This window comes from Felis catus, chromosome D1 (genome assembly GCF_018350175.1).
Source record: "Felis catus isolate Fca126 chromosome D1, F.catus_Fca126_mat1.0, whole genome shotgun sequence".
Lineage (NCBI taxonomy): Eukaryota > Metazoa > Chordata > Mammalia > Carnivora > Felidae > Felis > Felis catus.
In genome coordinates, this window is record NC_058377.1 from 39,343,959 (window position 1) to 39,369,925 (window position 25,967).

Below are 25,967 nucleotides of genomic sequence, written 5' to 3' on the forward strand. Positions count from 1 at the left end.
AGTAGAAATGAGAGGCTGAACATATGGTAGAAAAAGAAGGGGGAAAAAAGCAAATTAGGTAGTAGTTTGCATGTAGATTTTCTATTTAATTAAGCAGATTTTCTATCCTACAAATCCTGCTACTCTGAGATTCACTGGCAGACGGCACCATGTCATTAAATTAATAATGGCGAGTATTAGATGTACCTGAGTGCTGATTGGATAGTTGATTATGAACCAAATATGGGTGTTTTTGTGTTTTTATTCCATTTGCTCAACATGAACAAGACCCATCCTGAAATGGGGGGAAAACTAGGTTTGAATTTAAAGATTGACTCATTTGACAGGCATCAAGAAGCTGTACACAGAATGAAAAAAAGTCACTCTAAACTTCTTAGCCCTCGGATACACTCTGGTAACACATTTTCTCTCAGAATCTCATTTCCTTTCAGTCTTTGCTCAAATCTGTTTTTTCTTTTCTTTTCTTATTCCTTGTGTTTTTTTTCTTTTGTTGGAGACCTCTCATGTCTGAAAGGAACCTTTGAAAACGGGGGTTTTTCAAGAAATGGAGGTGTTTTGATTTTTGTTATAATAGATGCCAACGAATAGAAATAACTGAATGCTTTTACATCCACAGTGTAAAGACTCTAAATCCCCTCACGGTGGCAGGTTGTGGGTCAGAAAGCTCCCTGGAGAAGCATATTTAAGATTTATAAAAGCAAAGCCAACAAATTTCACTGTGAGCACTGTGAAACCTCAGTGAATATATAACTGTGGCCCCATTGGTTTAGTTTCCTTCCCATAGCGTGCCAGTTCTGGTGTTAAGTGAAGAGAAAACCCTTTGGGAACAGTCACATAGGGGCTAGGTAGCCAACGAGAAGCTCTAGCTGGAAAGACTGAGAGAATAGTTATTAAATAAATGTAGGCTGGGTGAATCAATATTTTATGGATCCAAGCCAAGAGATACACTGGTTAAAAAAAAAAAAAAAAAAGAAATGGTGCCATTTTTGTTGCTCAAAATTTTTATTTTTTTTCTGAATATTTATATTTATGCTTTTGTCGCTATCCATGCTGTGGCTTTTTAAACCCTTAGCCACTTTGTGGTTCTAGCCCCAATATAATCATCATCCCTTCACTCTTAGAATTCTTCGTCCCTTGTCTCTTTGCCTTTGTAGGGCTTGTATAAAAGGAGGGCCTTGGAAAATCAATACTTCCTGTGAACTGGAGAGACCATCTGAGCAGTGCCCCAAACAGCAGGATTAGGCAGGTAAAACCAGTTGGAGAGCAGATATATCATGATCTCTTGGACCAAGGTAGAGTTGTGTGCATGTCTGAAAGGTCATGCTGACTCACCAATGGAATAAGGATCGTGTAGGTTGACCAGGGTGAGGTAGGACTGTCCACAGGATTGTGTGAGCTGTGGTAGCGGAGGCAGTATATATAACATTCATGGACTAAACACTTAGCTAACTATTTTCCTGAAAATGGTCTATGCTCTAAAAGACGAAGATCTAAGCTTTTCTCCTGCTTTGTTTTTTTTTTTTTTTTAAACTTCTGACGACTCAAGTCACTGCTAAGTCAGTTCTTATGATTTAAAATGAAAGCAAATGGCTATGGTGATGTCGAGAAGACAGCTGACCTGCACCAGTATATTTAAGATTTTTAAATTCTGAGTTAGCTCACCTTATAAAAATACATGTCAATATACTAAATACTCAACAAAGATCCGGGGGGGGGGGGAGGGTATTTAAAAATACACTTCTCTTGGATCAGCACCAAAAATATCATTAGTTTTCTGTATAACCCGTTACAAGTTTTTAAGTAGAAGTTAAAATTATTTCTGATAAAAATTACAAACTCCACATAAATCAGTAAAGATACATCCAAACAACTTTCAAACACATTTTGACATCAACGGTAGGCATTTTCACTCGGAAGGGCGTTCGAATGGGTACCACTGAATGTCTGCAGTGAAACTTTTTGATGTCAATTCTGTATCATGGGGATATTTCATATCTCACACAAAGGAGGCACTGGAACTTGGAAAATTATTAGAACCGTTATGACTGAGGTGAAGAATTTGTGCAGCCTTCCACAATTTCAAAGAGGTAGTGATAGACGCTTGTCCTCCGGGCGATATCAAATGCGGTCTCTTCCAAGTTGTTTTTCAGACCTGGTTTGATGTAGCGGTTCATCAGGAGGAGTTCTAGAGTATCTTTGCTGTCTCTGTTCCCAGCAGCAAGATGTAAGGGGGTCAAGAGGCCTTTTGTTTGGGCGTTAATATCTGCGTCATGCTGGAGTAAGAAAGAAGCTACTCTGGTATTATTCCACTTACAAGCACTGTGCAGGGGTGTCCAGCCATCCACAGTCACCGCGTGGACATCTGCCCCTTGTGCGATCAGCTCACGCACAACATCTAAGTGTCCACTGTAGGCTGCTCGATGAAGAGGGGTATACTCATCTTCATCTCTAGTGTTCACGTGAGTGGACTTTTCAGAAAGTAGTCTCCGCACCGTAGTAAGCTGAGGAGGAAAAGACATCTTAAAAAACCCAGAACAGTCAATGGAGAAAATTAAGCTATCTCGTGGTGTTAGATTTGATGAAGTTCAACATAAACTTCCTTGTCAGCAGATGACTTTAAAATAAAAATGATTTAACATTTCTTTCGGGGGCAACAGATTTTTAAGAATAAACAGTTAGTAGTGTTAGCCAGGCTCTTGCATCTAAGAATGTGATTCTCTGAATATCAAAACATACATTTACTCCTGGTCCAATTAAGGCTCATTGCGTAAAAGCTTTAGTCCTAGATGAACAATACAGGCTATTGGGTTTAATCCTTTATATTTCATTAGTTAAGAAAACATACTAATTGATTGATTCTTCAACAGGATTACCACACCAATATACACAGTGCGTAAACTTTAAAAAATAAACTTCTTTATCAGAAGACAATGCTACAAGAAATCTAGAGATTAAAGAGCTCAAACTAAAACCACCTTAGAAATGTATTTTCAGGAAGCGATTTTCAGCTTGGTCTTTGGATCTCTGGTGGGATGCAGTGTGCTCTTGGGTTAAAAAGTTATCCAAAAATACAAGACCTTACTAACAGACATGGAGGAACTTAGTGAAATGTGGTAGAAGTGGATGAGTGGGAAGAATAGATTGGATAATACTGGGCAAATGAGTATTCCTGAAACTCATTTCTTAAACTGTAAAAGGGAATATTATTATCTTGCAGGGATATAGGAGGATTAAATCAAATAATGTAGTAAAAGCACATGGTATATTTAGTATTCAAAACATGTTAATTCCCATCCTCCCTTTTCTAAACCATAGTTGTCTCTAGGATGATCTTAATGACTTAATAGAAATGATTTAAAAATATAGGTGACTTCTTGTCATCTTTATAATTACCCCTTAAACTTCCAAATAACACTGAATAGGATGCTTTCTGGCTTACTATGTACTTTCATGTACATTTCCTCATATGCTCCTCAAAATCCTATATAAAAGATACAGGTATTATGATGGCCACTTTTACAGGTAAGAAAATAGAGGTTCAGAAATGGTGGGATTTGCCCAAAGTTACAAACCAAATAGAGGTTCAGGGACAGGTCTTCTGGCTCCAAATCCAATACTTTTCCTACTATATTATGATTTCCTCTTTAACTGTTTTTTGTTTTGGTTTTTTGGTTTTTTTTACCCGATTTCTTTCAGCAGCCCAAAGAAGCAATTTGCTTGGATCTTTTTCCATTTTTTTTTCTTGCAATTGATACCACTCTTCAGTTTTTTCATCTTGCTCCTCATCTTCGTCAGAATTCCCTACCCAGAGACTTTGGGTACCAGTGGGAATAAGGTGTCCATGCGTTTCCAACAATTCAAGTTGGTTAAAGTGTTCAGAAAAGTCCACGGAATTTTCTGTATCTGGTTTTCCATCATCATTTACTTTCCCTTTTTCCATTTTTACTGTTATTCTAAATACAAAGCATTTCAAATGCCAGCGTATAATTAATCTTTCTAGTGATGAATTATGTCTGCTTTATTTTATCCATCAAGATCTGGAAACACAAACATAAAAATTATTAGAAAAACAGTAACTGAGTGTTTATCAATAGCATAGATAAGTTTTGCAAACACATACCAATAAACCCTGTCTGAACTTTTTGGATTTATTGGTACTTTACATTCTCTAAATGCTGGAAATGAGATTTCAGTTATCTGTATCTTCAATGGTCTAAAACTTCTTATTTTTTAAGTCCATGGTTATATTTTTCTGAATCTATTGGTTTAGATACTATCGTACTATACTGAGTGATAAATGCTTAAAGCTTCTAAATTATAATTTAAAAGAAAGACACGTTCATGATTTTTATAGACTAGACAAATGACGCAAAGCAGAAACAAAAACTTTTAATTTCTAATAAACTACTTCAAAGACTTAGGCATTCTTAGAGATGGAATAGCCTCAAGGGCATCTGTTCAAATCTCTCATCAATGCAGGTATCTTTATCGTAACGTCTATAATAATTATCCTGTTTCTACTTTGGTAATTTCAGGCTTGGGAAAATTCACTGTTTTAAAAAGGAGTCCCATTCACTGACAGACCACTATAGTTCTCAGTTGGCTTCTTGTTTTGAACTGAATTTTGGCTGTCACTCACTCCATTCAACAAATATGAATAGAATGCCTGGTATGTGCCAGTCTCTGGATATTGGGATTCAACAATGAACAAGACCCATGTCTTAACCTCATGAAGCTTATTGTCTAGTGGGGATGACCAGTAAGAACAGCACGAGCTGTGCTGTAACAGGACCTTGTCCAAATACAATGAGTATACAAGAGGGTTATAATTAACCCAGTCCTACAGGATTAGAGAAGGCTTCCTGAAGGAAGTAACATTTATTCAGCTAGGCTGCCATATTAACTTATAAACCAGTATCAGCTTAAAGAGTTACACAGCTTATTAAATCTTAGCCAATTTTTAAAAATGTGACTAATAAATATCTTAAAAATACCATGTCTCTGCCTCCCAATTATATTTGCTGAAATCAGTCTATCAAGGCTCTTCTCCGATGTTATCTCTTTCATTAAGTCTTTCCTGAACCTCAAAACGAGATCTCTGTCTGGTAGCTTTTTCTGTGCTACATATTGCCTTGTTTCAGCACTAATCTGTTCTTGTTTTAGTCCCTCAGAAGTTAACAAGCTTAAGGATAGGGTCTGTATTTAACTTATCTCTATGCCCTACTTTTACAGAGGGCATTAAGAAATATTTGTAGAATTAAATTTAATTAAAGCCCTATCACTTGATTTTGTGTGGAATGCAGAAGGGATTGAGAGAAGTTCCCAAGTTAGTCATACCCTTAAGATACTAATTTCTTTCTAATTTCACCAGTTAAATAGTATTCAATCCTAATGTGGCATTAGATTTTATTACTAGAGCCAAGAGTACTAAATTCCAGTTTCAATCTATCACTCATAACTAATAACTTCTCGTCCTGTTACTTCACTGCAAAATGTAATGACCGTACAAAAGGATTTCCAAGTCCTGCCCAGCTTTTCAGTCTATTGAGAGGCCCCATCAGAACTGCTTTGTGTTTTACAAGTTCTCTTGGAATTTTCACTTTTTATTATTGACCTATTGTTGATCCACAATGCTATATTAGCTTCAGGTATACGACGCAGTGATTCGACAACTCTATACATTATTCAATGCTCACCACAGTATCCTTTATTACTGACTATATTCACTTATTGATTATACTCCTCACTATATTCCTTGACTATATTCTCTATGCTGTACTTTTCATTTCTGACTTATTTTTTCTATAACTGGTAGTTTGTACCTCCCAAACCTTTCACCTATTTTGTCTATCTCCCTTCCTCTCTCCCCTCTGGCAACCACCAGTTTGTTCTGTATTTATGAATTTTGTATTTAGGAACTCCCATCGGAGTTCTCATCTTTTTCTTTCCTCTCAAACTATTCTCTGAACCTTGCAACACAAAAATGATCCTACATCAATTCATTAAACACTTAATAGATACCGAGAAATAATATAAAGTTCATTTAATTATAGCAAATATAGGAACAATAAAGCACATATTTTATCCTCCCCTTTCCTTTCTATAAAAACTCCCTCTCCCCTTTTTAAAGTAAATTCTGAATTTACTGCTTCAGACAGAATAAGTTACGTGTAAAATTAATTTTTAAATTTTAGGTAGATTAAAAGTCAAACCTAGAGTCAAAAAATCGATTAAGATTCTTACTTGACGACATTCCACCAGGAAGAAACATACCCCATGTTTCTTAAAAGAACACATTTCGACAGAGATCTAAACCATGTCAACTCCTTACAAAAAACTCAGTGACAGATGGTGTCATAAACTCCATTTTACAGCTGAAGGCGCTGAGTTTCGGGTAGATTAAAACAACCTGCCCTAGACTAAGGACCCTTTAATGGCACTGAAAGGTCAGATTTTCTAATTCAAAAGTTTCACTTTACATACACACACACACACACACACACACACACACACACACTATATTTTACTGCTACGAGCACAAAGTAGTACAGATGTGCTGAACCCAGGGTCCAGAGGCGAAAATAAAGGATGCGGGGAATAAATACAAGGGCCCGAATGCTCTAACTCTGGGGAGTGGGAGTGAGGGAGAAGCCCTCTGGCACCGATTGGTCATTTCACAGGCCCGGAGTCGCGCCTGCGGCCTTCCAAACAGCCAAGAGTGGAGAAGCCGCTCCAGCCCTATCCAGGACCCACGACGCAGCCCAGTCAGCAGGGCTCAGCAGGGGTCGACAGGTGACCCGCCCCTAAGGGCCCACTAGTTTTTAGGTGGCGCGAGGGGACCAAGGAGCGCGGGCCGGGACAAGGAAGAGCTACCCACCTTAAAGAAGGGAAAATCGCCGCCGCGAACCTCGCTTCCGGGGTCGTCCCTCAGCTTCTCTGGATTGGCTCTCGCATGAGGGCGGGGCCTCGCCGCTACTTTCCCGGCTCCTCACGGCATTTGGTAGCCAATGAGAGCCGGAGAAGACCTGAGTGCTACGTCATCAGTGAGGTATCGCGAGAGAAAGAGCTGCTTTTTCTCTCCCGCCTAATTCAGGTAAGTGGCCCCGCGGGTTCTGAGACCGACGCTCGTGAGTTGCTGTTGCCTTTCTCCTCGGGAAGCTCGCTCCTTCTTCCCGGGTAAAAGACACCCTGGGGGCCCGTTGAGGCTTTGGGAGAGTGAGGGTGTGGGGTAATTTGGGAAACGTACTGCCTATTTCTGTGGGATCCGGGGAGGAAGCCCTGAGTGGATTGACTGGAAAGAATGGGACGGGTCGGCTAAGTCCTGGAAGGTTCTGGTTCTGGTTTCAGAGTCCGATGGTGTGTGTGTGTTGAGGCTTGGGATCTCGACCGAACCAGGAGGCCGGACGTGGGAGGGGTGGTTTCACGGTGGCATACACTCTTGCCCGAATATTTTGGCCATTTCCACTTGCTTTGCAGGCGCCGGGCGTTTTTCTGCGGAGCACGTGTTTCTTTTTATTTACAGTCGTTTTAAAGGTGGGCCCTTCTCTTTTCATAAATTAGACCTTTTCTTTAAACAGCCTTGTATTTCAGCAGAAAGTATGGGGTCACCTCCATGCTCCAGGGTTAGGCTGCACATGTAGTTTAAACATTTCTGCACACCCAGAATTGTTTGTGTGCTAAACCAAAACTGCTGTATGTGACTCTTTTTGCCCATTCATTTGATGGACATTAGTTTCCCATAGTTTAATCATAATGGTGCAATTAGAATGGCACTGGGGATGTGCCATTTTCTATTGTTGGTTCTTAAGTAAAAATGTAGTAGGTCCTTAGATGAAAATGAGATTCCAAAAATTGGTAGTCTGTTTTTAAAAGAATGTGCGTTTTATAATAATGTAATTTTGCTTTTAGTATTGGGATTTGAAATCGAGTGAGTTCTCTGACTTATTTGAGCACACGACCCAGGAGTACTTGGAGAAAAAACTGGTTCCAGAGGACCTAGATTGACGGTAGAAATGAGTCCTGCAGATGCCCTGTAAGCACTTGTCTTCTGGAATCTTTTTTGTTGCTTTGGATTTCTAAAGCCCATCAACTAAGATCGCCGTAAAAGAAAACTTATTTAATAAATTGGCAGTAAATAAAGAGCTTGCCTATGAACAGAAATGTTAGTGATCAAAAAACATTTAGAATGTTAAAAAAAAAATTACTATTGTATGTTTACTAACTTAAAGATAATATTCACCTATAGGTTGAAGCCTTGCAGTAATTTGGTGTATTACTTTAGTATATAAGTTTATATTCTTAGGTTTTGTCTTAAAATAGTGAAGCTATAAATATTTTTGAGCTTTTGTGAGGAAGTCTTAACTAGTCCGTGCAAGCCTATTTAAACAGTAAATTGCTCTAGCATTGAATCAATTGGAAATGAATCTGAGTAAAATGAAAATCAATAAAAGAATCAGAAGTTATGTGGGAAAAGCATTAGATTTGGTGTCTAATTTCAGTTCCTTGGTTAATACTGTGTGACCTTGGGCAAATTAGCAGTTCTCTGAACCTTGCCTCAATTTCCTTATCTTATATATATAATTGGAACAAAATTGCCTTTCTCAGATTAATTTAAATGTTTAAATGAGAGAATTCGTTTGAAAATACTTCATAAAACGCTATGTATTTTGTAACATAAATTGCTAGGGTAATGTGATCTTGAAAATATTCTGATCAGCCTGTGTGTGTGGCAATTAAAACTGTGTGCGTATATATCATCTTTGAAGTTTCTGGAGAGAAACCTTTTCTGGAAAAATCTCATATATAAAGATTTCAATTTTGGAGATATATGTGAAAGTTTTTTTAAGTTCCTTGTGGTTTAATGAAAATAGCCTGAGTGGTTAAATCCTGTTTCTTCCACTTAGTTGTGCAATAAATCATTTAATTTCTCTGTTTTGTGTTCTCATTTTTCAGAGACAGTAAATACGTACCTCTTTACATGTGGAAGTTGAGATGAGACCATAAATCCCTAAGTACTTTTTTAAAAAGAGTTAAAAGTTACATGAAATTTAGGAAAGCCGTAACAATTACTACGTTGCTGCTTCACATGAAAGTACCTTTGAATACCACCAAATTCAAATGGACTTGTAAATAATTCTGTTTTGTTACTTGGCCAAATTTGTTAAAGAAACACTAACTTTGTATAGAGAGTAGAATCAAGCAAGTGTCTTCTGGGACTGCAGTGTAAGCTTATTAGCTTATGAGGATAAAAGAAGGGCTTTTTAAATGAACCGGTCAAGTATGATTTTCCTGGATGAGTACAAAATAGATAAACAGCGGGTTTAGATATGGGGTCAAATCCTCTTGGGTTTTTTTTGCTCTGGAATAGAATTCGAAAACAACCAGGCTCCCAGGTCCAAGGTAAAAAGGAGTATATAAAACTGGTTGTAACAAGGTTGTACTTTTTTGAAGGAGTCACAGAACCTTTTTAAAATTCATATGTTCTGTTTTGAATTAGTGGTAGGCAAACTATGTAATGTCAAAGATCTATTGGATGCTTTACATTTTCAGACCTATTTTGAGGCTAGAAAAGCGATTTTACTACATAACTGTTCTTATTTATCTCACAAATTTAGGTTTTAATTGGTTTGAGCATACTCTTATTGTATTGAAATGTTTCTTTTTTAATACAGTGACGATGAAAATACGTTTAAAATCTTAGTTGCAACAGATATTCATCTGGGATTTATGGAGAAAGATGCAGTCAGAGGAAATGACACATTTGTAACATTTGATGAGATTTTAAGACTTGCCCAGGAAAATGAAGTGAGTTGGCTTCACATTTTTCAGTTTCTGCTATGTGCTTTTAGTCAATTGGCTCGTTGCTTCTTAAAGTCGGAGGTTGGTTTTACAGGCTCATGTGCCTACGTTGCCTGCTTAAATGTCAATATACGAAAAGCCTAAAGCAGAATTTGAGTGCCTTGTCACCTTAAGTAGGAGCTACTTTTGTCAGAGGTTTGTAAAGGTTTACAAATATTTATGGGGTGTTTACAGAGTGCTGGATCCTGCGGCAGTTTCTGTTTGAAATGGAAAGATGACATAGTTTCTGCTTTCTAAGAACATAAAGCATAACAGGATGTAAGATTTAGACAAATATCCATAATGCTCAGATGCAAGGTCTTAATGTGGTAGGAACCATAAGAAAATTATCAGCAGCCTTTCCTGGGAGTTTAGACATAGAAAAGATCACATAGAGGATAGCAAGATCAGTTTAATGAATGAGATGGCATTTAACTTGGGCTTTGAAGGATGGGTAGGCTTTTGATGGGTGAAGAGCATAGAGAATGTACATTTCCCAGGAAGAAGGGCACCGAGGTGAGACAATATGAGAGGTATGTTAAGGGCACAACAAGTCAGTTTTGCTCATTTGTAGGCCATTTATTAGAAAATATGCTGAAAGACTAAGACATGAGTTGAGCTGCATCAAAGAAGGCTTCAAATGCCAGATTGAGGAGTTTGTGCCCAATCCATTGGAAAATCTTTGGGCAACAGGGTATAGCATGAATTGAAGACCGGTTTGAGGCTTTTATGAAGTAGTGGCATGGGATGGAAAAAAAGGAAGTGAATGCCAGAGGTATTTCAAAGATTGGATTTGAATACTTTGGGGGTGGGTTGTGGGAAAGGGAAGGGACAGTGACTGGAGTATGTTAAGTTTGGGCAAATGGTGGTATCAGTAATAGAAATAGGTTCTAAATAAGGATGAGGTACTTCTTTATGTGGGAAGGTAATGAATTCTGATTTAGATCATTTGAGTTGGGAGATTCCAATAAGACATTCGGGTCAATATTCCAGTAGACAGTTGAGATGTCCTGCTGGACATTTCGGAAGAGAGCTGGGGAGTAAACATAAATGCTTATGATTTACAAATTAGTATCTCTAACCTTGACTTTTCCTCAGTGTTCAGTTTATCTGCAAGTCTTTTGGTTCTTCCTCCCGAATGTATATGGAAACTGTTGTTTTTGTACCTATATATTTAGCCCCAAACTTCTATCATATTTTGCTGTAGTAGCTCCCCATGGGTCTTTCTGTTTGCATTCTTTTTCCCTACATCTGTTCAGCATAGCAGCCAAAATGAACTTTGAAAATCATAAATCAGATCGTACCACTCTGCTGCTTAAAATCTTCCAAGTGGCCTTCTAGTGAATCTAAAATAAAATTCAAATTACAAGGCTCAAGTTGGTCTGGCCTCTGCTGGGAGACTTCTGCAACTGTCTGCCTTTTTCAGTGTGCTCCATCCACATTGGCATTTCTGCTCTGGGACCTTTGCACGTCAGGTCTCTCTGCTTGGAGCACATTTTACCTTTGGGAGAGGTCTTCCCGGATATCTCCAAACACTCTTATCAATTCTGTTTATTTTTTTCATCACACCATCTGAAATAATATATTGAATTGTTTACTTGTTGACTATTGACCTTCCTCCACTAGAAGGTAAACTCCATGAGAAGGAAAAATCTTTTCTGCTTATTCATGCTGTATCTTAATATCTAGAAAGGATCTAGCAAGCAGTAGGTAGCTTTTAACAAATTTGTTAATGAGGGGCACCTCAGTTGGTTAAGCATCCGACTTCGGCTCAGGTCATGATCTCACGGTTTGTGAGTTCAAGCCCCACGTCAGGCTCTGCTGACAGCTCAGACCCCGGAGCCTGCTTCGGATTCTGCGTCTCCCTCTGTCTCTTTCCCTCCCCCACTCATGCTCTCTCCGTCTCTCTCTCAGAAATAAACATAAAATTTAAAAAAAGTAATAAATTTGTTAATGAAAGAATGTCTAGTAATATCTCCTTTTTTTTTTTTAAATTTTTTAACGTTTATTTATTTCTGAGACAGAGAGAGAGACAGAGCATGAGCAGGGGAGGGGCAGAGAGAGACACACACACAGAATCTGAAACAGGCTCCAGGCTCTGAGCTGTCTGCACAGAGCCCAACACGGGGCTCGAACTCATGGACCGCAAGATCATGACCTGAGCCGAAGTCAGACACTTAACTGACTGAGCCACCCAGGTGCCCCAGTAATATCTCCTTTTAAGGTGACTTTCTCTTTCCCTGAGGTCAGGGAAACTTATAGCCAAAGGATGTCTGTTTCCTGCCAGAAAAGCTTGTGTTTTTTCTTTTAGTACTAAAATACTTCTTTTCCTGGGCATAAGCTTCTTTCTTCTACTTTGTCTTTTGCTTCCCTTCTATTTTCTCAGTTCCCTTCCTGCATCCCTTAAGTTTAACACTCCCCTCCCGCAGCCCCACGCTAGTATTTTATTTACTTTTTCCCTTAGTTTGTATTTAGCAAAGTATTTACTATTGAAATCTAAATTTTTCCTGACTTTAAGTGCCCTACTTTGTGTGTCTGTGCCATCAAATTTGCCTTATTTCTACTCCTTAATTCCTTGGAGCCCCTTTTTTTTTTTTTTTAACTTCTAACAGTATCAGTCTCAGAAATATTGCAAGCATAATACAGAGAATTCCTTACCTTTCACCCAGAATTTCCTACATCTTACCCCATTTGCTTTATTCTGTCTCTTTACACACACACACACACGCACACACACTTTTTCTGAACCATTTGAGAGTCATTGCATATGTAACCACAGTGCACTTATCAAAACCAGGAAATTAATACCGATTCGATACTTAGATAACTTCAAGATGTTGCTGATTGTCTCAGTAATGTCTGTTACAGCAATCTGGGGGCAGGGTGGCAGAGTCCAGGTCCTACCCAGGGTTACATTTTGCATTTAGTTGTCATGTCTCCTTAGTTTCTTGTAATCTGATACATTTCCTCAGTCAGCCTGTGTCTTTCATGACCCAGACATTTTTGAAAAGTACAGTCTAGTTACTTTGTAGAATGTTCCTCAGTTGGATTCGTCTGATATTGCCTCATGACTGGATTCACTTTGTGGCAGGAAGACCATAGAAGCAAGGTGTGTCCTTTTTCAGTGTTGCCTGGAATCACCAGCTTTTAAAAATATTAAAAAAATTTTTTTTATTTGTGGTAAAATACACCTAACAAAATTTACCATCTTCAGTGTCTTTAAGTGTAGACTTTAACAGCATTAGGCACATTGACATTGTTGTGTAACCAATCTCCAGAACTCTTCCTCTTGGAAAGGTGAAACTGTACCATTTAAACAACCACTCCACCTCCTGCCTGAAAGGTTTTCTGTGTTCCTTTTGTTTTTCTCTATGCTGTTGATTGTGATGATTTTCTTCCTTTATTCAAATCGTGTTCATTTTTTTTTTTTTCCAACGTTTTTATTTATTTTTGGGACAGAGAGAGACAGAGCATGAACGGGGGAGGGGCAGAAAGAGAGGGAGACACAGAATCCGAAACAGGCTCCAGGCTCCGAGCCATCAGCCCAGAGCCTGACGCGGGGCTCGAACTCACGGACCGCGAGATCATGACCTGGCTGAAGTCGGACGCTTAACCGACTGCGCCACCCAGGCGCCCCGAAATCATGTTCATTTTTGAAGACCTAGCTTAAGTCCCACATTTTTATTGAAGCTCCTCTGACTAAGATGGAAAACTTTTCCCTTCTTTCCTTTTAGATTCTTTGGCCGGGCTAATAATTAAATTGACCTAAGACACATTAACAGGAGAAAACCAAATTTTGTATGTATAGGAGTCTCATAAAAATACGAGACTCCCCAGCAGTCAGGTAATCGAGCCTTTTATACCATCCTGAGCTAAAGAGAAAGGAGGTAGAGGTCTGGGGTTTCAAGGGAGGGAGATGATTCATGGGAAGATGAGAAGAGCAAATGTTGGTCATGCCACGTAGAGAAGTCTTGTGTGTGGGTGCCTGGGTGGCCCAGTCTGTTGAGCATCTGGCTCTGGATTTTGGCCCAGGTCATGATCTCACAGTGACGTCCAGCCCCACGCGTCAGGCTCTGCACTGAGCATGGAGCCTGCTTAAGATTCTCTCTCTGTCCCTCGGCCCCTCCCCACCTCTCAGGCTCTCTCTCTCTAAAATTAAAAAAAAGAGAGAGAGAGAAGTCTTTCTGATATAAAAAGTTCTCTCTGATAATAGCTCTCTTCCTGGTATAGGGCCCCAGTCAGTTCTTTGAGGTAGTTAGGGGAAGTTTAAAAAAAGCTATTCCTGAGTCTACTAAGTCTTAATTGCCTTTAGCTCCAGTCCATGTGCCAAAGTGACACTTTCGGGAGTGGTGTATTCTCCCCCTCACTACTGTAGCCTAAGTGATCTGGGTTCTTTTGTATAATTAAGAACTTAATCAAGTTTCTTTAGGTAGATTATATACTTCTTGAAAGCATGCGTGTTGGGCTTTTTTCTGTATAATTTCTTTATTCTCTTGTTTCTAGAATGCTCTTAAAGTCTCATTTATTCTTAATAGGGTAACCTAAATGCTACCATGTTGGCACTTTTTTTTTAAAATTTTTTAATGTTTTTTTACTTTTGAGAGAGAGAGAGAGAGACAGAAGCATGAGCAGGGGAAGGGCAGAGAGACACAGAATCTGAAGCGGGCTCCAGGCTCTGAGCTGTCAGCACAGAGCCCGATGTGGGGCTTGAACTCACAGACCGTGAGATCGTGACCTGAGCTGAAGTCGGACACTTAACTGACTGAACCACCTAGGGGCCCCTTGGCACATTTCCTTCTGCACGCATTGTCCTCAGATGACTTCTTCCCTTCAGTTAGAATTAACTGTAGTGTCATTGCTGCTCCTGGTTTGTTTACATACTCCTTCTAGGGTATGTCTGAGTCTGACTTATGTTCAGATGCATAGCTGTTTGTCTCTTCCACTAGATTCTGAACATACTTAGGAAAGGAATGTATTTTATTCGTCATTGTATCCTCAGGGCCCAGTACAGGGAATTGTACATTGTCAGTCCTGGACATCATCTGTTCTGTAGATTGCAGTTTCCTTAGGTGGCAGTGCCTGTGTGAGCCCTAAATAATTGTTGAATGAATTGAATGAGTAATCTAAATTGAATTGGCTATCTTGTCCGTAGGTTCCATTAAAGTTCTAAATTTATGTTTAATTTGAATAACAAAAGATAGTGATTACTCTGGGTAGTAGCATGAGTCAGAGGTTTGGTGTAATAATTTGAAGATGGCTTTTTTTTTTTTTAATGTTTGTTTACTTTGATAGAGCCCATGTGCATGTGGGGGGGGGGGGAGGGGCAGAGAGAGAGGGAGAGTGAGAATCCCAAGCAGGTTCCATGCTGTCAGTGCAGAGCTCCACGTGGAGTTCAGTCTCAGAAACTGAGATCATGACCTGAGCCAAGATCAAGAGTTGGATGACCAACTGAGCTACCCAGGCACCCCAAAGATGGTTTTTTTTGAAGGTGGCCTAGGAACCTAAGTTGGAGTCAAAGTAATCAACAGACTGCAAGCTCTTTAAATAAATAAAATATAAAATTTTGAATCTCCATACACATCAGTATCTTTTATGAGATTTTTTTCTACTTCTTTAATCTATAGTTTTAACATTTTCCCCTATAAAACATACTAATTTTCACACTATTTTCTGTTGATTAGGTGGATTTTATTTTGTTAGGTGGTGATCTTTTTCATGAAAATAAGCCCTCAAGAAAAACATTACATACCTGCCTCGAGTTACTGAGAAAATATTGCATGGGTGATCGTCCTGTACAGTTTGAAATTCTCAGTGATCAGTCAGTCAACTTTGGTTTTAGTAAGTAAGTATATTTAAATGCTTAAGTGAATGTTTTCTTTTGTGTAATATTTTCTGTGAAAGACAAACACATTAACAATTAGCTATTTGACCTTCACTATGAGCTATTTTCAGAGTCAGTGTAATTCTTTGAATTTTCTGTATGTCATTGTGTTAATTTGTATTTCCCTAATTAATAGTGGGACTGAGAATTTTCTTAAATTTCTGTTGTACATTTTGGTATCCTGCTCTGTGCATACCCTTTGCCCATTTTAAAAATTGGGATTTTTGTCTTTTCCTATTCAATTTGCAGAAGTTATTCATATATTCTAGAGGCTAAGCCTTTGTTAAGCATGAATTTTTTTCTATCCAATCCGTGAATTGTCTTTTGACTTTTTTTATGGAGACTTTTGTTGACAAATACAGTACTTAATTTTGATGTATCATTCTTTTTCCTTAATATTCATACTTTGGGGACTGACTGATGATAGTCACCTAGAACCCCATGTTGTAAAGATAGTCTCGTGGTTTTTCTTGAGCATTGCACAGGATACCATACTACATGTGGTCGAAATGTTCTCTCAGTTTCCTCACACTGTGCCAGCTTCTCCGTCTTTTCTTACCTTTCATTTCCATGGTACTTCTGAAGTATCCTGGTCAGTCATTTTGTAGATTGTCCTTCAATGTGGGTTTTTCTTGTGATTAGACCAGGATTAAGTGTTTTCAGGAAAGTATTCCACAGAGGTGAAGTGCTCTCTCATAGCATATCTGGTGTACATGCTATCAAGTTGGCTAATTACTGGTGAGGATAACCTTAATCTCTTGGTTAAGGTGGTGCCTGCCAGGTTTCTCTGCTGTCAAGTTAGGATTTTTCCCTTTTCATCCACTCTTCATTAGAAGTGAGTTGCTAAGTCTAGCCCGCACTCAGAGGGATTTAAGTGTCACTTCGTGTAGAGAGGAAAGAGTATCAAAGGAGATGGGCATATTAAAACTACTGTAGTCATTAGTAAGTATTTTGGGGGAGATATTTGAGGCTGTGTACCTATTCTGTGTCGCCTTAAAGTTTGTCCACTAATTTTAACATTCGTCAGTGGCTCTTGCCTATAGCAATTTTAACCGTGGTGTTCTAATGCTGATTTTCCTTTTCCCACGTTTTTCTGCATTTATTAATTAAAATTCTTCTGTAAGGAAGATTTGTCCCTTGTCCCCCACTTGTTAATTTATTGACTCAGCTATCAGAAGGAACTTCTTCAATTGTCTATATCAATATGAACTCATTTTTTCCCTTTGTGTTGTAATTTAATGCAATTGTAATCTGTTTTGTTGCTCAGATGATATGTACAAAGGTTAGCCATTGGGTACTTTTTCAGATTGGCTCCTCTCTCCTTTTGACTTACCCTCATTTCCCCCTCCATTTCCTATTTTTTGGCATTAGAAGATGCTCCAGATGAATTATTTTCCCTTCCCTAGCTTTAGACTCATCCATTTCTTCAAGGAGTCCTGGTTCCTTTGGAAAAGGTATTTGAAAGCCCAAACCTAGATGCTAGGCTTGCACATTGCTGTCACCTTGTCACTGCTTCTAGGGTCTCTCAGTGCCCAGAGCTAAGAAACAGATGCATATGCATGGACCTATCTGGATTTGTTTTTTATCTATTTAACTATCTGTATTTTTTCTTTCTCTTTTTATTATGTTTGTTTATTTTGAGAGAGAGTGTGTGTGCAAGCAAGTGGGGGAGGGGCAGAGAGAGAGGGAGACAGAATCCGAAGGCTCCAGGCTCTGAGTTATCAGCGCGGAGCCCGACACGGGGCTTGAACTTACGAGTCTGAAATCATGACCTGAGCCGAAGTTGGACCCTCAACCGACTGAGCCACTCAGGCACCCCTAACTATCTATATTTTTTTTTAATGAGTTCATGTTGGGAGGTAAATTTTTAGAGATTTTTGTACGTGAGAAAATGGCTGTATTTAACTTTGCTCTGGCTGATAGTTTGGCAGAGTGTAGAATTGGATTTTAAAAGTACCTATGATTTTTAACATATGTCGTTGTTAGAAATCTGATCAGTATCTTTACCTGTCTCCTATTCAGATCCAGAACATTAGTGTTTTCTTCTTTCTCTCATCTTATTTTTAAACTGCTCCCCTCACCTTTGCAGACGTGTTTACCTGTTTCTTTGCTCACTATTGTTGCTTCTTGCATTTCATTTTTTCCCTATGGATTCCATTTTCTTCTTTCTAAAGTACTGTTTTCAGTAGTTTTTTCATTGAGTGTCAGTGAGTGGTAAACTCTTATTTTTTGGTTGCTGTTGAGAAGTCTGCTATCACTGTAGTTGTTGGAAAAACAGTGTAATATAGTGATTAAAAGCATGGATTCTGGTACATGTGAATTCATGTCTTGGCTCTACTTTACCTTACTTTTATATAGTGATGATGTTACAGAGTTGTTGTGAGGAGTAGTGGAGTTAATAAGAAAATTGCTTAGAATAGCAACTGGCAGAAAGAAAATTCTCAGGTAACTATTAAATTTTCTCATTGTCCTTAGCATTTCACAGTCTTACTAGGACATATTTAGTTGTGGATTTAGTTCTAATTGTTCTGCTTGGGTATCCTCATGCATTTCAATCTAAGAATTATTTTTTTCAGTAATTTTAGGAAGTTCTTAACCATTACGTTTTCAAACATTGTTGCCTATTCTTTCTGAATATTATTTATATCTCTTACCGTTTTTGTTATATTGCCCATTACTTTATCTCTTTGTGCTGCATTCTGAGTAATTTCCCCTTGTAGTTTACTAGTTCACATAGAAAAATAGGCAAAAAAAAAGGTAGGGAAAGTCTGAAAGAGAAAACCACTAAATAATGACTAGCCCTATTACATATTAAAGTATATTAAGCCACATTAACAAATGTGAATGAAAATTCACATCACAAATGTGATGAAAATTATATGATCATCTTAATAGATGCAGAAAAAGCATTTGACAAAATTTAGCATCCTTTTATGATTAAAAACTCCCCCAACAAAGTGGGCATATAGGGAAGATACCTCAATGTAATAAAAGCCATATATGACCCAACCCACAGCTAACATCATACCCAGTAGTGAAAAGCTGAAAACTTTTCTTGTAAGATTCGGAATAAGGCAAGATTCCCACTCTCACCATTCCTATTCAACATCATATTAGAAGTCTTAGCTTGAGCAGCTAGGCAAGAAAAAAGAAATAAAAGATATCCAAATCAGAAAGAAGGAAGTGAAGTTGTCTCTAATTGCAGATGATAATGTTATATGTAGAAAATGTGAAAGACTCCCCCAAAAAACTATTAGAACTAATAAATGAATTCAATAAAGGCCCAGGATACAAAATCGGTAGACAGAAAATAATTGCATTTCTATATACTAACAATAAGCTATCAGAAAGAGAAACTAAGAAAAGAAGAATAGGAAAAGAAAAAGAATAAAATACTTGGGAATAAATTTAATTAAGGAGGCAGAAGAGCTATACACTGAACTATAAGACATTGGTGAAGGAAACTGAAGACACAAAAAATGGAGAGATACTCTGTGCTGATGGATAAGAAGAATGAATATTGTTAAGCTGTCCCTATTACCCAAAGTGATCTGTAGATTCAGTGTAACCCCTATCAAAATTCTAATGGTTTTTTTCCATAGAAATAGAAAAAACAATCCTAAAATTTGTATGGAACCACAAAAGACCCAAAATATCCAAAGCAGTCTTAAGAAAGAAAGACAAAGGTGGAGGCATCACCCTTGCTGATTTCAAACTATATTACAAAACTATAGTAATCAAAACAATGTGGTTTGGGCATAAAAATAAGACATCTAGGTTAGTAGAACAGAATAGAGAGTACAGAAATAAACCCATGCATGTTTGGTCAATTAATTTATGACAAAGGAGCCAAGAATATACAATGGGGGAAAGAAGAGTCTCTTCAATAAATGGTATTGGGAAAACTGGACAGCCACATACAGAAGAATGAAGCTGTCCCCTTTATACCATACACAAAAATCAACTCAAAATGGATTAAAGACTTGAATGTGAGACCCGAAATTGTCTAACTCCTAGAAGAAAGCATGGGGAGTAAGCTCCTTGACATCATTCTTGGCGGTGATTTTTTTTTTTTTTTTTGGATTTGAAAAAAAAGGAAGAATAAACAAGTGAAACTATGTCAAATTAAAAAGCTTCTGCATAGTGAAGGCAACCATCAACAGAATGAAAAGGGAACCTGCGGGATGGGAGAAAATATTTCTAAGTCATACATCTGATGAGATGTTAACATCTAAAATATGTAAAGAACTTGTATAACTCAATAGCAAAAACAAAAACAAGACCAAAAATCCAATCCAATTAAAAATAAGCAAAGAAACCAAAGACATTTTTCTGAAGACATACAAATGACCCAACAGGTATATGAAAAGGTGCTCGAAGTCACTAGTCATCAGGGAAATGCAAATTAAAACCACAATGAGATATCACCTCACACATGGCTATCATCAAAAAAATAAGAACAAATGTTGAGGAGGATGTGGAGAAAAGGGAACCCTTGTATACACTGCTGGTGGGAATGTAAATTGACTTAGCCACTATAGAAAGCAGTATAGAGGACCCTCAAAAAGCTAAAAAAGTAGAACTACCATATGATTAAGCAATCCTTCTGGATATGCATCGAAACGAAATGAAGAACAGGCTCTCAGAGAGGTTATCTGCATTCCTGAGTTCGTTGTAGCGTTATTCACAACAGCTAAGATACAGAAACAACCTAAGCGCCTCTCCGTGGATGAATGGATAAAGATGGATTAAGATGATGTGGTGTGTAATATGAATATGAAATACTATTCAACCATGAGAAAGAACATCTTGCCATTTGCAGCATGGATGGAATTTGAGGGCATTACGCTATTAAATAAGTCAGACAAAGAAAAATACTGTGTAACATCACTTAGCATGTAGAATCTAACAAAGCTGAACTCGGGAACAGTCTAAAATGGTGGTTATCCAGAGCCAGGACTTGAGGGAAGGATAGATGTTGATCAGAGTATTAAGTTGTAGTTACAAGATGAGTAAGTTCTAAGGATCTGATGTACAGCATAGTGCTTATAGTTGGTAATACTTTATTTTATACTTGAAAGTTTCTGTGAGTACATTTCAAATAATCTTGTCACACACACACACAAAATGGGTGTGATGCAAGTGTTAGCCAAGCTGTAGCGGTTATTTTGCAGTATACGTGTTTCAAATAATACATTGTATAGCTTAAAGTTCTACAATGCTCTATGTCAGTTATTTCGTAATAAAGTTAGAAAAAATATAATGCCTCAATAACTAAAAATGTAATATGACTCATGAATTGGTAAGCAGGTAAGTGAAAGAGTAAAGAGATCCAGAAATAGACTCAGTACATGTAGGAATTTAATATTTGGAGAAGGGGTGTCATATCTCTAGGGAAAGTATGGATTATTCAATAAGTGTACTAGAAGAAACTATTAGACATTTTTTTAAAATGTAGATATGGGAAAGGCTTTTCTGTGTATGATACAAGCTGAGAAGCCATAAAAGTAAAATTGATGTTAGTCTTTGTAAAAGTAAATTTCTGCAGGGCAAATACCACCTAGAGTCAAAAGTCAGTGAGAGTTAAGGTAGGGAGAATATTTGCAATGAATTGCAAATTAAGGTCTAATTTCCCCAATAGATAAATAGTTCTTTTGAGCGCATTAAAAAGTTAATAAAAGAGTTAATAAAAACATATGCGAAAAATACAGACATAGTTCACAGAAAAAATAAAGTGACACTTGGACATATTAAAAGAATATGAAAAATACAAAATGGAGTCCATTCATAAGAAAGATACTAAGTTAAGCTCTACTGAGATATTTTTCTCTTGTCAGATTGGCATAGATCAGTGATTCTCAATTCCAGGGGCACATTGTAGTTACCTAGAAATGTTAAAAAAAAAAAAAATGATGACAATCTGTAGGCCAGTTACTCTCTGTGTCATGGGCATTGATAGATCTTAAAAGATTCCTAGATAATTCTAACATACCGCTAGGGTTTAGAACCCTTGGCATAGGTTTATTTTCTTTTCAAGTTTATTTTAATTTTTGAGAGAGAGAGAGTGAGCAGCGGGGGGGGGGGGGGGGGGGGGTTGCAGAGAGAGAGAGGGAGACACAAAATCCGAAGCCAGGCTCCAGTCTCTCAGTGTCCTCACAGAGCCCGATGCAGGCTCATACCTATGAGCCGCAAAATCATGATCTGAGCCAAAGTCGGACACAACCGACTGAGCCACCCAGGCACCCCGACTGCTGGCATAGATTTAAAAGCTTGATAGCTTATGTTGATGGAATAAAGGGAAAAGTTGTCTCTCATGCATTGCTGTTGTATTGTGTGTAAATTTGTCCAACTTCTATAGACAGAAATTGGAAGTATTTCAAAATTTACAAATTCAGGGGTGCCTGGGTGGTGCAGTCGGTTAAGCGTCCGACTTCAGCCAGGTCACGATCTCGCGGTCGTCCGGGAGTTCGAGCCCCGCGTCGGGCTCTGGGCTGATGGCTCAGAGCCTGGAGCCTGTTTCTGGTTCTGTGTCTCCCTCTCTCTCTGCCCCTCCCCCGTTCATGCTCTGTCTCTCTCTGTCCCAAAAAAATAAATAAACTTTAAAAAAAAAAAAAAATTTACAAATTCATTCTTGTCTTTTGACTAAATACCCTTCTGGATATTTTCTTGTATTTGCACAAGGGCAACCTGGTACAAGAGTACTCACTGTAGCATTATTTGTAAAGCAAAAACACTGGAAATGGTGTAAATGTCCATTGGTAGGTAACTACTTAAACACATTCTGATAGCCCATTCGATGGTGTACTGTCCCACCAAAGAATGCACAAGGAAGCTCTTTATGTACTGATGTAGAATGATTTCTAAAACATATTAAATGAAAAAGCAGGGTGCAGAAATCTGTATTACACTACTATTTGTATAAGAAGGGAGAAGATGCCATTTATTTGCTATGAAGGTATAAGATATTTTTGCAGAGATAACACTATGAAGTTTCTAATGGCATCTGCCTCTGAGAGGAGGAGCTAGCTGACTCCAGGGGCAGGAGTGGGTGGGAGACTTTTTATTTTTTGTTTTTTGAGAGCAGGGAGGGTCAGAGAGAGAGGGGGAGAGAGAGAGAGAGAGAGAGAGAGAGAGAGAGAGAGAGAGAATGAATCAATCACAAATGGGCTCCACACTGTCAGAGCAGAGCCTGATGCGGGCTCAAAATCACAAACTGAGAGATCATGACCTGAGCCAAAACCAAGAGTCAGACGCTCAACCAGCCGAGCCATCCAGGAGCCCCGTGGGTGGGAGACTTAAATTGCACAAGTAGTAAGTGATAGAGCTGGAATTTTGAAGCTTGGATTCCAAAATGGATGTGTTTCCTCCCCTCTCTCTTCTTATACAAAGGCCTTTAAAAATTTGAAAGCCTCTTTACTTGCCATTAGTCAGATATCCTTCTCTTTCGTACAATTCACAAGCACCATATACTACAGTGTTTTCTTTAAAGTGTAGTACTTTGAAGCACTTCAAACTTGGAATGAATTGTTGCCTGTCATTGTATTTCTTTCCGAACTAGTGGTCTTCTGCCAACTTATCCAGTTTGCCCATAAATTGTATTAATTTTTTAAAGGAGGGTATTGTGGAAAATAGCTTTTGTCTTTTATGGAAACATTAACTTTGTGTTTTTGTTGTTGTTGTTTTTTTAAGGTTTCCGTGGGTGAACTACCAAGATGACAATCTCAACATTTCGATTCCAGTGTTCAGTATTCATGGCAATCATGATGATCCCACAGGGGTACTTACTGGGTTCTTACAGTTTGTTGTCACTTTAGTTTGTGGAAGGCATTCTTGTCCTTTCCAGAAATTTTTCGTCAGTTGACTCAGAAAGTCAAGTTGACTTTGTATCATTCACACAGTCTTTTATATTGCTTTTTAGATAATTTTTAAAAATCTGTAATAGTAGTTGGTGTGTGAGGTGTGCTTTTATTTCATTAGTGCTGAGGTTGACAATTAGTAACTCGAAGTAAGGATAAATACCTAACATTTGTATGAAGCTTTACAGTTTACCTGGTGCTTTTGTGTCTCTCAAAAATTTCACCTGTAGAAAACGATTTTTCATGGACAGTTCTAAATCTAAATTAGATCGTCTTATTACCTGTTTGATATGGAAGGACCTTATAAAGGTCCTACACTTGAAATATCTTTTTGTTTTATCCAATCATGAACACCATAAATCACTACTTACCTAGTTTTCTTCCCCCCATGGCTTAAGAAGTCAGCTTAATATTACAAAGCACTCATTTCATGGCTGGTTTTTATTTTTTGGTGGCCGGGACATCCTAAGTTTTGATGAAATGTTAACGTGGCATTTAGCATGTGGTTCCAGGTGCAGTAGGTCATTTGTAATTGAAGAAACATAGCAAATACTTTCACTATTGTAATTTTATTTTGAGAAGACACTGTCCTGATCTATGTTTTAGTAAGTGGTATATGGAATATACTTTTAATAGGTAGTATGATGGAGATTACTTATTTTTAGATGTATACATTAATATTCTTTGAAAACATTCTACGTAGGCAGATGCCCTGTGTGCCCTGGACATACTAAGCTGTGCTGGATTTGTAAATCACTTTGGACGTTCAGTGTCTGTGGAGAAGATAGACATTAGTCCAGTTTTGCTCCAAAAAGGAAGCTCCAAAATTGCTTTATATGGCTTAGGTAAGATAGTTTTATTTTACTGTTTATGACAATACATAATTGTTTAAGCAACTGGGAAGTCACATTCTGGAATGAACTTTCTTGCTGTTTGGGAAAGAGTGAGGCAAATCTAATTATTCCTTATGCGTGACCATAAAAAATGACAGAAGGTTTTAGTAGAATTTTTTAGTATTTAGTAAGACCATTAGCCCTTGATACTTCTTTCATTGGAGGTTTTGATTAAAAAAATGTTTTCTTTTACTGTCTATTGTTTATTTTTCCTTTCTTTTAGACTCAGATATAGAATCCTGAATGTTAGAATTGTAGAGTAATTAGAAAAACTGCATTTTAGGGGTGCCTGGGTAGCTCATTTGTTTAAGTGGCCGAATCTTGATTTTGGCTCAGGTCATGATCTCACAGTTCATGAATTCGAGCCCCACCAAAGCTGTGAGTGCAGAGCCTGCTTTGATCCTCGGTCTCCTTCTCTCTGCCTCTCTCCCCTCATGCTCATTCTCTGTCTCTCAAAAATAAATAAACATTAAGAAAAAGAAAAACTGCATTTTGGTATCTTGGAAGTCTTTGAAATGTCTGAAGCTTCGCTGTCTAGTACAGTAAGTACCAGCCTCAGGTAGATATGGAGCACTTGAAATGGGGCTGGTCTGCGTTGAGGTATACTATAAATACAAAAATCACATCAGATTTCAAAGACTTAGAAAAAAAAGTAAAGTACCTTATTAATATACTAGGTTAAATAAAATACATTAAAATTAATTTTACCTGTCTCTTTTTACTTGTTTTAATGTGGTTACTAGAAAATTTTAAATTCTGTATTTGGCCTGCTTTAGTGGCTCACATGTTTTTGTTAGACAGTGCTAGTTCAGATCTGTCATCTATAATGCTCAGAAAATTTGCTTTATCAACTTGACTGTCCTCAATTTATTTAGTGTCCAGGAGGTAAAAAAAAAAAAAAAAAAAAAAAAAGCCTTTTTGCTAGGCTTGTAGCCATATGAACAAAAGATCAAAGCATATTTTTAGACTGCATTCAAAGTCTATTTGTTGAGTCTTCCTTGGATTAAGTTCAGGTTGATATTTTGTTTTATGAATGCAATAGCTTTAGTAGTTTTATTGTGTATAGAGTTATAAAAATTATATTCTATGTTAAATCAACCTTAAAGTAGTACCCTGAGAGAAATGAGAAATGTCACACTGTAACCTTTGCATAGTTTTTATTATTTTATGAGTGATTTTAGTATAATGGAAGTCTTGGAAGACCTTATTTACTTAATTCTCTTCGAATATGTTTTTAAAAGTATAATTATGATGCATGGTTTATTTAAATACTTTCTCTAGGGCGCTTACAGTCTTTGTCCAGTTTTCATAATTTCTAAAAAGTAGAAAAGCATCATGGTTATCTGTAGAGAGATGGAAAATGAGATCAAAGTGTTATGTCTGATTTCCCAGGTGATAGAGCAGGAAGTGAAATACACTTTTTAAAAAGCTACTAACAGGTATTTTAATCACTGCAGTGTTAGGGGTCGTATCTGCAGAAAACCATTGATCCTCCTACTT

General features: G+C 37.8%; 2 protein-coding genes across 10 annotated transcripts in view; one reads left to right on the forward strand and one right to left on the reverse strand.

Annotated features, from left to right (window-relative positions):
* Nucleotides 1-983: 983 nt before the first annotated feature.
* Nucleotides 984-6,995, reverse strand: ANKRD49 (ankyrin repeat domain 49). Of its 2 annotated transcripts, none has more exons than XM_023239330.2 (3): nucleotides 6,878-6,995; nucleotides 3,683-4,037; nucleotides 984-2,501 (listed from the first exon to the last, which is right to left on the reverse strand). In XM_023239330.2, the coding sequence occupies exons 2-3, from the start codon at nucleotides 3,938-3,940 to the stop codon at nucleotides 2,040-2,042; spliced, it is 720 nt and encodes a 239-aa protein (XP_023095098.1). In that variant the 5' UTR covers nucleotides 3,941-4,037; nucleotides 6,878-6,995; the 3' UTR covers nucleotides 984-2,039. The 2 variants fall into 2 exon arrangements, with proteins under 2 accessions (XP_023095098.1, XP_019667189.2); XM_019811630.3 differs by lacking the exon at nucleotides 6,878-6,995 and adding an exon at nucleotides 6,244-6,827.
* Nucleotides 6,996-7,002: 7 nt separating this feature from the next.
* The window catches only part of MRE11 (MRE11 homolog, double strand break repair nuclease), a 76,537-nt gene continuing 57,572 nt past the window's right edge, over nucleotides 7,003-25,967 (forward strand). For 2 of the 8 annotated variants that reach the window (XM_011286523.4, XM_045038588.1), the window contains exons 1-7: nucleotides 7,083-7,176; nucleotides 7,477-7,533; nucleotides 7,909-8,032; nucleotides 9,672-9,804; nucleotides 15,519-15,679; nucleotides 23,408-23,495; nucleotides 24,278-24,419. In XM_011286523.4, coding sequence (XP_011284825.1) covers nucleotides 8,013-8,032; nucleotides 9,672-9,804; nucleotides 15,519-15,679; nucleotides 23,408-23,495; nucleotides 24,278-24,419 — 544 coding nt within the window. In that variant the 5' untranslated portion in view covers nucleotides 7,083-7,176; nucleotides 7,477-7,533; nucleotides 7,909-8,012. Of the gene's footprint in view, nucleotides 7,177-7,205; nucleotides 7,534-7,908; nucleotides 8,033-8,952; nucleotides 9,126-9,671; nucleotides 9,805-15,518; nucleotides 15,680-23,407; nucleotides 23,496-24,277; nucleotides 24,420-25,967 lie in introns of those variants that run through there. The other 6 variants (XM_019811624.3, XM_011286524.4, XM_019811623.3 and 3 more) reach the window with 6 other exon arrangements.